General features: G+C 42.5%; 2 protein-coding genes across 2 annotated transcripts in view; one reads left to right on the forward strand and one right to left on the reverse strand.

Annotated features, from left to right (window-relative positions):
* Positions 1 to 11,974, reverse strand: part of ALG3 (ALG3 alpha-1,3- mannosyltransferase) — a 51,292-nt gene that overhangs the window by 38,756 nt on the left and 562 nt on the right. The window contains exons 2-3 of the mRNA XM_073675328.1: positions 11,379 to 11,478; positions 3,343 to 3,490 (exon numbers count right to left, since the gene is read on the reverse strand). Of these exons, the coding sequence (XP_073531429.1) occupies positions 3,343 to 3,490; positions 11,379 to 11,478 (248 nt within the window). The remainder of the gene's footprint in view (positions 1 to 3,342; positions 3,491 to 11,378; positions 11,479 to 11,974) is intronic.
* On the forward strand, positions 5,676 to 8,410 carry LOC141258126 (uncharacterized). The gene is made up of 2 exons (XM_073673130.1): positions 5,676 to 6,020; positions 6,232 to 8,410. The coding sequence occupies exons 1-2, from the start codon at positions 5,819 to 5,821 to the stop codon at positions 7,407 to 7,409; spliced, it is 1,380 nt and encodes a 459-aa protein (XP_073529231.1). The 5' UTR covers positions 5,676 to 5,818; the 3' UTR covers positions 7,410 to 8,410.

Genomic DNA, 11,974 nt, shown 5'->3' on the forward strand with positions numbered 1-11,974 from the left:
AATGCTGTCGTGGAAGGCGTATTGAGAAAATAGAATTAGTCCTTACCAGTAATTCGGTTTCTAGAAGCCTTCCACGACAGCATGAATTTCCCTCCCTATGGATTCCATATAACTGTCAGGTAACCATTTTTTTCCAGGTGATCTTGGTAAACACTGAGGACTGACGGTGGGGATGGGCTTTTAACCTCTCTATGTTCCTGTCCCCCAATAGGGCGTGGACAACATCCTCCAATGCTGTCGTGGAAGGCTTTTAGAAACCGAATTACTGGTAAGGACTAATTCTATTATCTTCTCTGTCAAGAACAACAAGGGGTAACAGAAGTGATGATATGGCCCCAGAGACTTCTGGTCGTATCATCGAGTCTGTCAGGGATTACAGTAAGAGACAGAAGGATTTGCAGAAGCAGATCTGTGGTTAGTACTCCAAGATGTCTGGAACAACCTCCCTGCTGAATTCCTTGAAAACATTGTGGAACTGTACCTTGAAGAATTGATGTGGTTTCAAAGACACACCAAATACTGAATTGATTTAGATTTCACTAATGTTCATTAACTTTGTTAATAAAAATTAACTTTTATTTTTTTAAAGCATTCTGTATTTGGACAAAAAAATTTCTTTCTACACATCTGCTTAAAACTTTTACACAGTACTGTGTGTCTCCAAAAAATAGCAGAGTTTTTTCAAAAACAGTGTGTAAGAATACCTAGAAGAACTGATGTGGTTTTTGAAAGTAAAGAGTTATCACACCAAATATTTAATTTAGATTTCTCTTTTGTTCATTCAGTTTGCATTTTGTAATGATAAAATTAAACTCATAACATTTATATTGTTGATAGTATTCTAAGGGTATGTGCACACTACTCCTTTTTTCAGGCAGAATCTGCTTGGAATCTGCCTAAAAAGCAATGTAAAAAATGAATATAGTGCACAGCAGTGTCATATCTACATTGCTGTGCCCATCTTCAGTCTTATGCCACTTCTTTTAACCTCTTCAGGGTTCAGAAACCATGAAGCAGTTAAAATAAGTAATATGCTAATTTTTCTCTATATACTTGAACATATAGGACAAAGATGCCGGCAGCCAGAACCATTGAAAAAACGACTGAAAAGATGCCGGTAAAGACGATTAGGAAAATGTCTGCTGGTATTTTCCTGACGCGTTTTCAGCTTATAAAACTCTGCGCTTCTGCTATACAGTAGAGACCAAAAGTGTTGCTTTTTTTTTTTTATTTTTTATGCGTTTTAGGTTAAAAAAATATGTCAAAGTGGCATCCTAAATTACTAAAAGTGATGGCTCTGAGACATAGAAACTACGTTGCTACTATAGAATATTATGAAAAGCACTACAAAATGTATACCTGAAATATTTCAAAAAATGTTTCTGTAATATGAAAATTGCAGTAAAGGAAAGTACTTAGTGCATAGATTGGCCAATATATGTGTGCCCAACAGCCAGCGTCAAGGCGTCCTTCATTGTTGGGTCCCTGTCCTACTTTGTCACCCCTTTCCTGGGCTGAAAGCCTACAATTTATGGGTCAGGACTGAACTATCCCACAGAGTCCACAAGGATCCGACGCGCGTTTCGCCGATGGCTTTCACATCCTCGTGAAAGCCATCGGCGAAACGCGCGTCGGATCCTTGTGGACTCTGTGGGATTGACAGGTACTTTATGGCAGCATTACTTTTCCATGATGACACATGTAGCCACACACGTGGGCCCATAGGTACCACTGTAATCTCTTTCTAATAATTGGGCTCGATATATATACATAATTATGTGCTTCACTGTGTTTACATAGATAGCTTAGAACTATAACTCAGAGAAATCACTCTTAGTAATTTAGGATGCAACTCTGGACGTTTTTTCATAGTTTGTATTTTTTAAAAGTAGGCTCTTGTTCACACTGGATGTGCTTGTCATTTTCGCTATTTGTTTTAGGTTAAAAACATGGAAAAGACAAAGACAAACTTATCTCCAGGAGTCAGGAAGCTTATTATTCTGAGAGTGAAGTCAGGCAAAAGCCAAAAAGAGGTAGCGATGGAATTCAACTGTTCTCAGAGTCAAGTGTCACGTATATTAAAGAAAGAAAAAGAAGTTTATGGATCAGCTGACAAACCTAAAAGTGGACGACCACAGAAAACTTCCTCCAGAGTTGATCACATTATTAAGAAAAAGTCAGTATCTGCTGTTCATAAAAGTGCTGTACAGATTTCACACGAAGAATATGGAGTCAAAGTGAGTGGCCAAACTGTGGTGCGACAGTTAAGAGCAGTATGGTTGAATATATGAGTTCCAGTCAAGAAGCCTTTCATCTCTGCAAAGAACCGGAAAGTCCGACTAGAGTTTGCCAAAGAACACAGCCAATGGAAAGAGACAGATTGGTCTAAGGTGTTGTGGTCGGATGAATCCAAGTTCAATCTGTTTGGTAGTGATGGCAAGCACTATATATACCACCCAATTGGAAAACGTAATGATGTAAGGTACCAAACACCTACAGTGAAACATGGTGGTGGCAATGTCATGGTTTGGGGCTGCTTTTCTACATCTGCCATTGGCCCTTTGCATAGAATTGATGGAAATATGAATGCTACCATGTATGAGGATATACTGGAGAATGTAATGCTGTCACATGGCAAAAGCAAAGTAGGCAGCGGATGGAAATTCCAGCAAGACAATGACCCTAAGCAAACATGCAATTTAGTCAAAAATTGGTTAGGAAAGAAAAATGTTTGCCTGTTGCAATGGCCAAAACAATCACCTGATTTAAACCCTATAGAGCATCTTTGGGATGAGTTAGGGCCCGTACCCATAGCAATATAGGTGAATTATTTGCAGATTTGCAAATAGCATGGAGCAAGATCCCTGAAGATGTCTTGAATACCCTAGTGGCTTCAATGCCTCATTGGTGTGATGCAGTAATTAAAGCAAGAGGTTATGCTACAAAATACTAAGTTATGGCATTGTAAACAATGAATTACTCTCTATGTTATGATCAATAAATAGTATATGTAAAACTTTTGGCAGTCAGTTTTCTTTAAATGACCATACCTATATTCAAAAGCATTTTGGTTAAAATTAAGGTCTTGCGTGATGACAACTTCATGCACTTTCAATTCACCAGGGAAATGGCATCACAAAACCCAGACAGAAGTAATCACACTTATAAAAAAATGCAAAACTTTAGGTCACCGCTGTCTTAAGCCTTACTTTGCTTTTTTTTTTCCCACACGAGCCTAAGACTGTTGCACAGTTCTGTGTGTGCACATATAAATATATATGTGTATATGTGTGTACTGTTCTGTCCAGTACTGAGGACATCCTGTGCTTGTTGGTTACTTACCTTTTTTGTGACAATGTAGATACGGAACACAAGAAACAGTGTCAGCAGGTAGAGCACAGCAAAGATATACTGAGCCAGCCGGATGTTGGTCCCATGCTCAGTTAGGTAGTAAAATGCACCAAAAATGTAGACAAATCCAGCAGGATACCTATTAAAAAATACAAAATGCCATATATTATAGTCAGCTTTCTTTAGTATAAAATTGTCTTTTCCAAGTAAAAGTTGCTGGGTCATATCAAGGACATCTCTACCAGCACTTTCACCAACTACTGTGTCATAACACTGGCGCAAGACCGCTTCATATACTCGGGTGGGGAGAGCGCGGCTAGTCTGCGCATCGCGGTCCATGATGACCCTTAGGCCTCATTCAGATGTTTGTGAATCATATGTGATCTGTACATGCTGTGCCGAGTCAGGACTAGACCGTTTGTATACTCAGCCTGAGGTATGTAGACGTCTGAATTCATAGCAACACCAATGTACATGTATAGGGAGAGACCTGTCACTCCAGGGTAGGGGGCAGGGAGAAGATGCAGAGGACCCGCTTGTCTGACTAGTCCACAGCGCGGTATTGGTCCCCGGCGGCTATTAAATTATGTTTTTATCTAAAACAGTGTTTCTGAGTCAAACATGCCTGTGTGTGTGGTACATTTTGCCGGCAGATCGCCCATCATGTGTCAGCTGTCAGGTTCCCTTTATAAAGTGGATCTACCAGAGATCACTATACAGGCTGCACACATTACTAATTAGATCTCTGCATCATTGTCGTGTAAATATGAATGTTCTGCCGACAATCAGCTTCTACATCTGTATCAGTGGGCCTTAAAGTGGATCTGTCGCCAGATTGTAAAATATGAACTGTATACATTTTTAAATAGATCTCCCAGACCTGGTGAGGCTGGTGTACAGTCATGGCCAAAAGTATTGAGAATGAGACAAATAGTAATTTTTCCAAAGTTTACTGCTTCATTTTTTGTAATGGCAATTTGCATATACTCCTGAATGTCAAAGAGTGATCAGCTTAACAGCAATTACTGTACTTGCAAAGTCAATATTTGCCCAGAAAATGAACTTTAACCCCCAAAACACATTTCAACATCATTGCAGTCCTGCCTTAAAAGGAGCAGCTAACATCGTTTTAGTGATTAATCCATTAACACAGGTGTGGGTGTTGATGAGGACAGGGCTGGCGATAAATCAGTCATGATTAAGTAAGAATGACATCACTGGACACTTTAAAAGGAGGCTGGTTCTTGGTATCATTGTTTCTCTTCAGTTAACTATGGTTATCTCTAAAGAAACACGTGCAGCCATCATTGCACTGCACAAAAATGGCCTAACAGGGAAGAGTATCGCAGCTACAAAGATTGCACCTCAGTCAACAATCTATCGCATCATCAAGAACTTCAAGGAGAGAGCTTCCATTGTTGTCAAAAAGGTTCCAGGGCGCCCAAGAAAGACCAGCAAGCGCCAGGACCGTATCTTAAAACGGTTTCAGCTGTGGGATCGGACTACCAGCAGTGCCGAGCTTGCTCAGGAATGGCAGCAGGCTGGTGTGAGTGCTTCTGCATGCACTGTGAGGCGGAGACTCTTTGAGCAAGGGCTGGTTTCAAGGAGGGCAGCAAAGAAGCCACTTCTCTCCAGAAAAAACATCAGGGACCGACTGATATTCTGCAAAAGGTACAGGGAGTGGACTGCTGAGGACTGGGGCAAAGTCATTTTCTCTGATGAATCCCCTTTTCGATTGTTTGGGACATCTGGAAAACAGCTTATTTGGAGAAGAAGAGGTGAGCGCTACCACCAGTCTTGTCTCATGCCAACTGTAAAGCATCCTGAAACCAGGGTGGATAAAAATCAATGTTTTTTTTTAAAAAATCAAAAAAATTGGATTTTTTTGATTTAAATCGGATTTTTTTCAATAAACTGCTTTTTGAGGAAAATATTTTACCATCCAAAGGTTCTTCCATCATGAGATAAAGCTGAGTTGTTTAACTCAGTAGAATAAAGGCTGTATATGTGTAACATTCACAATGCCATGCTCTTCCAGAGGTTTCTGTAGGATTAGTGGGCAGTTTCTCTCCTATATTATCACAGACGCTCGCTTTACTTACGCAGTTCTCAAAACTGAATTTGACTCCGCAGAGGTCCCAGCCTCTTCTTCACGGCAAAAATGTTACAACATGAACAGAGTTGAGAAAAGGACCTTAATCCTATTGTTCTACAAACCTATGAATACAGAATCAACCCCTTCAGTGCCAAGTCCAAGAAGTTAGACAATATGTTTCTGATTGTTTGGAGTGGAATAGATCTGCACAACACAAGAAGACTGTGAATCTAAGTGTGAGGAAGAGGAAGGGCAAGCAGACAAGAAAATGAAAGTGAAACTTTGAGCACAATACTGCAGCATAGCCACAGACAGACAAGTCTGGATCTGTTTGTGTGTACGATCTGAGGTTTATTACATTCTTTCCTTATAATGGCAGCAGGCCGTAAAAGAGACCCAGTTTGGGAATATTTTAATGAAGCTCCTTCGCCTATCGGTAAGGCAGGCATGCGTGCAAAATGCAAACGATGCAACAAAGAGATGCAAGGCCTGGTGGCGCGAATGAGGCAACATCATGAGAAGTGCGGTGATGAAGATGACCAAAGAAACACTACTGAACAGGCAGGATCTGTTGGTAAACATTTTTATTGAATCCTATTTCTAAAGACTGAACTGTCATGTGTGAGAAAAATTATATTTCTTATTATTACTGCATGTTACTGTCATTTGGTACAGTTATGAAGAAAAACAAATATTCCTTTTGGGGCAGGGGCAGTGATGTGTTGTGTACAATAAGCAGAAATTGTATAAACAATAAAATAACAGCATTGACTTTTTTTGTTAAGGGGAATTCATGGATTCTGGAAACTATCCACCTCCAAGATCACCATCATCCTGTTCTACAGTTTCAGAGTTATCCATCCAGGATAGTGCTTCATTAGCAGCAGCATCATCATCAGACACCCACAGCCACATATCACCATCACCCAAAAGGAAGAAAAAACCTTTACCTCCTGGAACCACCATAGATAGGTTTGTGATAAGAACTAGCAGATTAGAAAAAGAGTTGATTGATGAAAAAATTGCCCAGTTTATTTATGCAACGAACTCTTCTTTCCGTCTGACTGAGAACCCACATTTCATTAATATGGTTCAGTCACTGAGACCAGGATACAGTCCACCCAGCAGAGCTGATGTTGCAGGGAAACTGCTGGATCAAGTGTATGACAGAGAAATGGAGCAATGTGCAACAGCTCTGGAGGGTAAAATTGTTAACCTAAGTATTGATGGGTGGAGTAATGTCCACAATGATCCTATTGTATGTGCTTGTATAACAACAGAAGAAGGTAAAGTCTTCCTTGCACAAACAACTGATACGTCAGGAAATGCACACACAGCAGAATACTTACAAGAAGTGGCAGTAAAAGCTATAACATGTGAACAAAAATTCAAATGTCTAGTACGCAGTTTGGTCACTGACAATGCTGCAAACGTATCCAAGATGAGAAGAAATTTAGAAGAGCAGGGAGGGAATACAAAGCTGCTAATAACATATGGTTGCAGTGCTCATTTGCTGCACCTCTTAGCCAAAGACTTAAGTGTTCCAAAAATAAAGGCTAATGTTGTTGAAATTGCTACATACTTCCGTAATAATCATTTTGCTGCAGCAGCTCTGAAAAGGATGGGTGGAACCAAGCTAACGCTCCCACAAGATGTTAGATGGAATTCTGTGGTGGACTGTTTTGAGCAGTATATCAAAAACTGGCCTATTCTGATGACACTTTGTGAAGAAAATCGAGATAAAATAGATGGCACTGTCACGGCCAAAATCCTCAACATTGGGCTTAAGAGAAATGTTGAACATATGCTGAGCTTCCTGAAACCCATCTCTCAAGCTTTAAACAAAATACAGAAAAATAGCTGTTTTATTGCGGATGCTGTTCAAATATGGAAGGAACTGAGTGAACACTTAAAAACAGAACTACACATGGACAGAATTAAATTACATGCAGTAAACAAATGAATGGGACAAGCACTGACTCCAGCTCATTTTTTGGCAAATATTGTCAATATCCAACATTGCTGCCCTTCTACCATGCGTTTTTCATGCGTTTCCGCGGCGTTTACGCAACTGCAAAAACGACGCGGAAACGCATGAAAAATGCATCGTGTGAACTCAGCCTTAAGGTCAGGATTATTTTTCTCCTTCCTAAGTACAACAAAACAGTGGTGTCCAAATATGAATGATTAACCCATTAAACTGGGGAGAAAAAAGTAATATAAAAAGTGATTCTAAAAATCTTCATCTACTTGCATGTTAAAGTAGCAAGAACTAGTTAGGTAGAAACTTTGATTTAAATCACTGATTTAAATCAAGCCTTACTGACTAGTGATTTAAATCGTGATTTAAATCAGTTAGATTTAAATCAAATCCACCCTGCCTGAAACCATTCATGTGTGGGGTTGCTTCTCAGCCAAGGGAATCGGCTCACTCACAGTCTTGCCTAAAAACACAGCCATGAATAAAGAATGGTACCAGAATGTCCTCCAAGAGCAACTTCTCCCAACCGTCCAAGAGCAGTTTGGCGCCCAACAATGCCTTTTCCAGCATGATGGAGCACCTTGCCATAAAGCAAAGGTGATAACTAAATGGCTCATGGAACAAAACATAGAGATTTTGGGTCCATGGCCTGGGAACTCCCCAGATCTTAATCCCATTGAGAACTTGTGGTCAATCATCAAGAGACGGGTGGACAAACAAAAAACAACAAATTCTGGCAAAATGCAAGCATTGATTATGCAAGAATGGACTGCTATCAGTCAGGATTTGGTCCAAAAGTTGATTGAGAGCATGCCAGGGAGAATTACAGAGGTCTTGAAGAAGAAGGGGCAAAACTGCAAATATTGACTTGCTGCATTAACTCATTCTAACTGTCAATATAACATATTGGTACTCATAATATGATTGCAATTATATTTCTGTATGTGATATAAACATCAGACAAACACTAATAAAAACCAGAGGCCAGCAGATCATGTGAAAAAATAATTTTGGTGTCATTCTCAAAACTTTTGGCCATGACTGTACTTACAAAATTCATGTCAGAGCAGCCGTATATTCTTTTTTTTAGGGAACATGCACAAGTTGTGGATTTTAAAGCAGACTTTCTGTTCCGTATCTGCAGCATTTCAAAATCCACAACATAAGTGCAGATTTTATTGAGAACTTCACCCCATGCAGCGCAGGAGAGAAGACCACAAAGAGTTATATAGATAAAACAGAATCTGATCTGGAGCAGCACAGATGTGAACTCCGACCAAGATGCCCAGGGATAGGGGGACTTGGGAAAAAGTCAGCGACAGGCCTGTGGAGTCGGTAAGCCAAACCAACGACTCTGAAATTCCCTTGACTCTGGCTCCATAGCACTGTCTCACTACTGAGCAAGTACATAAAGTGCAGCACAGATTCATCTCCACTAAAAGCAGAGATCCTTAGATCAGGAACAGAACAGACATTTATAGGACATTTCATAACTTTCCCAAATTCTTATGAAAACATTTACAGCACATCCTGCATTGTACTAATGAACCCGATGTATTATATACAGGTGCATCTCACTAAATTAGAATATCAAAGAGTTTATTTATTTTAGTTCTTCAATACAAAAAGTGAAACTCATTATTTAGAGTCATTACAAACAGAGTGATCTATTTCAAGTGTTTATTTCTGTTAATGTTGATGATTATGGCTTACAGTCAATGAAAACACAAAAGTCATTATCTCAGTGAATTAGAATACTTTATAACAACAGCTTGAAAAATACTTTTAAAATCTGAAATGTTGGCCTACTGAAATGTATGTTCAGTAAATGCACTCAGTACTTGGTCGTGGCTCCTTTTGCATCAATTACTGCATCAATACAGCATGGCATGGAGGCGATCAGCCTGTGACACTGCTGAGGTGTTATGGAAGCCCAGGTTGCTTTGATAGCAGCCTTCAGCTCGTCTGCATTGTTGGGTCTGGTGTCTCTCATCTTCCTCTTGACAATACTCCATAGAGTCTCTATGGGGTTAAGGTCAGGCGAGTTTGCTAGCCAATCAAGCACAGTGATACTGTTGTTTTTAAACCAGGTATTGGTACTTTTGGTAGTGTGGACAGGTGCCAAGTCCTGCTGGAGAACGAAATTTCCATCTCCAAAAAGATTGTCGGCAGAGGGAAGCATGAAATGCTCTAAAATTTCCTGGTAGACGGCTGCACTGACTTTGGTCTTGATAAAACACAGTGGACCTACACCAGCAGATGACATGGCTCCCCAAACCATCACTGATTGTGGAAACTTCACACTAGACCTCAAGCAGCTTGGATTGTGTACCTCTCCACTCTTCCTCCAAACTCTGGGACCTTATGGAGTATGTCAATGACTGCCTTCTGGACATCTGTCAAGTCAACAGTCTTCCCCATGATTGTGGGGCCTACTTAAACAGACTAAGGGACCTTTTTAAACGCTTAAGAAACCTTTGCAGGTGTTTTCTGTTAATTATTCTAATTTACTGAGATAATGACTGTTGTGTTTTCATTGGCTGTAAGCCATAATCATCCACATTAACAGAAATGAACACTTGAAATTGATCACTGTTTGTAATGACTATATAGTATGAGTTTCACTTTTCGTATTGAACAACTGAAAAATTAACTTTTTGATGATAGTCTAATTTAGTAAGCAGGGCCGGCTCCAGGTTTTTGTGGGCCCTGGGCGAAAGAGTCTCAGCGGCCCCTTTAACACATACCACGATTCATGATGCACAGATACCGCAGAGAAATATATATATATAGTACAATGCCAAAGATTTCACTTCTTACATTACATGAGTGATATCTATTGTAAATTCTACAATAGCTCAGAAACCGGCGAATCGCTCCATACAGGACACTGGCCCCCATATAACGCTGCATGCTGGCTGCTCCACCCACCCCCCAAATAATGCCTCATGCAGAACATCCCCTCCCCCCACATAATGCCCCATGCAGTATGTCACCTCTCCTCCCCATATAATGCCCCATGCAGGATGTCACACACCCCCTCCCTTATAATGCCCCATGCAGGATGTCACACACCCCCTCCCTTATAATGCCCCAAGCCGGATGTCACCTCCCCCTCCTTTATAATGCCCCAAGCAGGATGTCACTTGTCGCCCCCCCCATATAATGCCCCATGCAGGATGTCACCTCACCCCCCCCATATAATGCCCCATGCAGGATGTCACTTGTTCGCCCCCATATAATACCTCATGCAGGATGTCATTCCCCCCCCCATATAATGCCCCATGCCTCCATACATTAAAAAAAAAAAAAAATCAAATACTCACCTCACTTCTCACCTGCTGCCGCTGCTCTGGACTCCAGCATCTCCGGCGTCTTCCCGCTCCGCGTTGTGACGGCTCAGAAGAGAGCGCGGTGAAAAGACGTCACCGTGTCCTCTGACCTGAGACGTCACAGTACAGCAGCCGCGGAAGAGACCGGAGCTGCTGCGGAGGCACGGGGAGAGCTCAAGTATTGTGCTGCCGGCTGTCGGGGCCCTGAGCAAGCGGGGGGTGGCGGGCGCTGACACCGCTCTCCTCTGCTCACGGGTCCCATAGCACGGCGGGGTGCCCGACTGTAAGTGGGCCCCGACACTTGCCTGGGTGTTGACGCCGGCCCTGTTAGTGAGCTGCACCTGTATTTTATACCAACTCCACCAAAATGGACTCCGACTCCACAGCCCAGGTCAGCGCCCACGTGGAAGAATACCATCGCACCCATATGTGGTGTCTTTCCTACTGATCCTATGATGTGTACTGAGCCTTGGCTTCTGAACATAAGGGGAAGTTCACAGCTGCTTATCCCCTGACATATTTATGGAGGATCTGGGCTGTATCGCTGACTATGAGTCTATCCCTGGTATAACTGGATCTACGCATCTATGATGTCCCATACAGGCCCCAGGATACTCACACCAGCGGCCCAGTGTCCCCTTGCAGCTTGATGTAGTCGTAGGTCCCGTTCAGCACACCCTCCACCTCGTCCATGTAGGCTCTCCAGTCTATCTCTGTGTCTATGGAGAGAGGGCAGGCGGTGACTGAATGGATCACACCAGGGTTGCGCCCCAGCAAACCACACCCCAGTAGACCAGCCCACACCGGGGTCACACCCAAACAGATCGTGCCCCAGTATATCGCTCCGGGGTCACACCCCAGCAGATCACACCAGCTGGCGCCCCAGTATATCGCACCAGGGTCAAGCCCCAGCAGATCACACCAGGTGGCACCCCAGTATATCGCACCGGGGTCACACCCCAGCAGATCACACCAGGTGGCGCCCCAGTATATCGCACCAGGGTCACGCCCCAGCAGATCACACCAGCTGGCGCCCCAGTATATCGCACCGGGGTCACGCCCCAGCAGATCACACCAGCTGGCGCCCCAGTATATCGCACCGGGGTCACGCCCCAGCAGATCACACCGGGGTCACACCCCAGCAGATCACACCAGCTGGCGCCCCAGTATATTGCACCGGGGTCACACCCCAGCAGATCACACCAGGTGGCGCCC

Source organism: Phyllobates terribilis, unplaced genomic scaffold (assembly GCF_046119375.1).
Source record: "Phyllobates terribilis strain yellow unplaced genomic scaffold, ASM4611937v1 Scaffold_3__8_contigs__length_932513732, whole genome shotgun sequence".
In the NCBI taxonomy this organism is placed as follows: domain Eukaryota; kingdom Metazoa; phylum Chordata; class Amphibia; order Anura; family Dendrobatidae; genus Phyllobates; species Phyllobates terribilis.

Bases quoted from the DNA above. Each gene is read 5' to 3' on its own strand.
- LOC141258126 (XM_073673130.1), top strand. From the start codon at position 5,819: ATGGCAGCAGGCCGTAAAAGAGACCCAGTTTGGGAATATTTTAATGAA. The intron at 6,021-6,231 runs GTAAACATTTTT...TTTTTTGTTAAG, and splicing joins TGAACAGGCAGGATCTGTTG to GGGAATTCATGGATTCTGGA.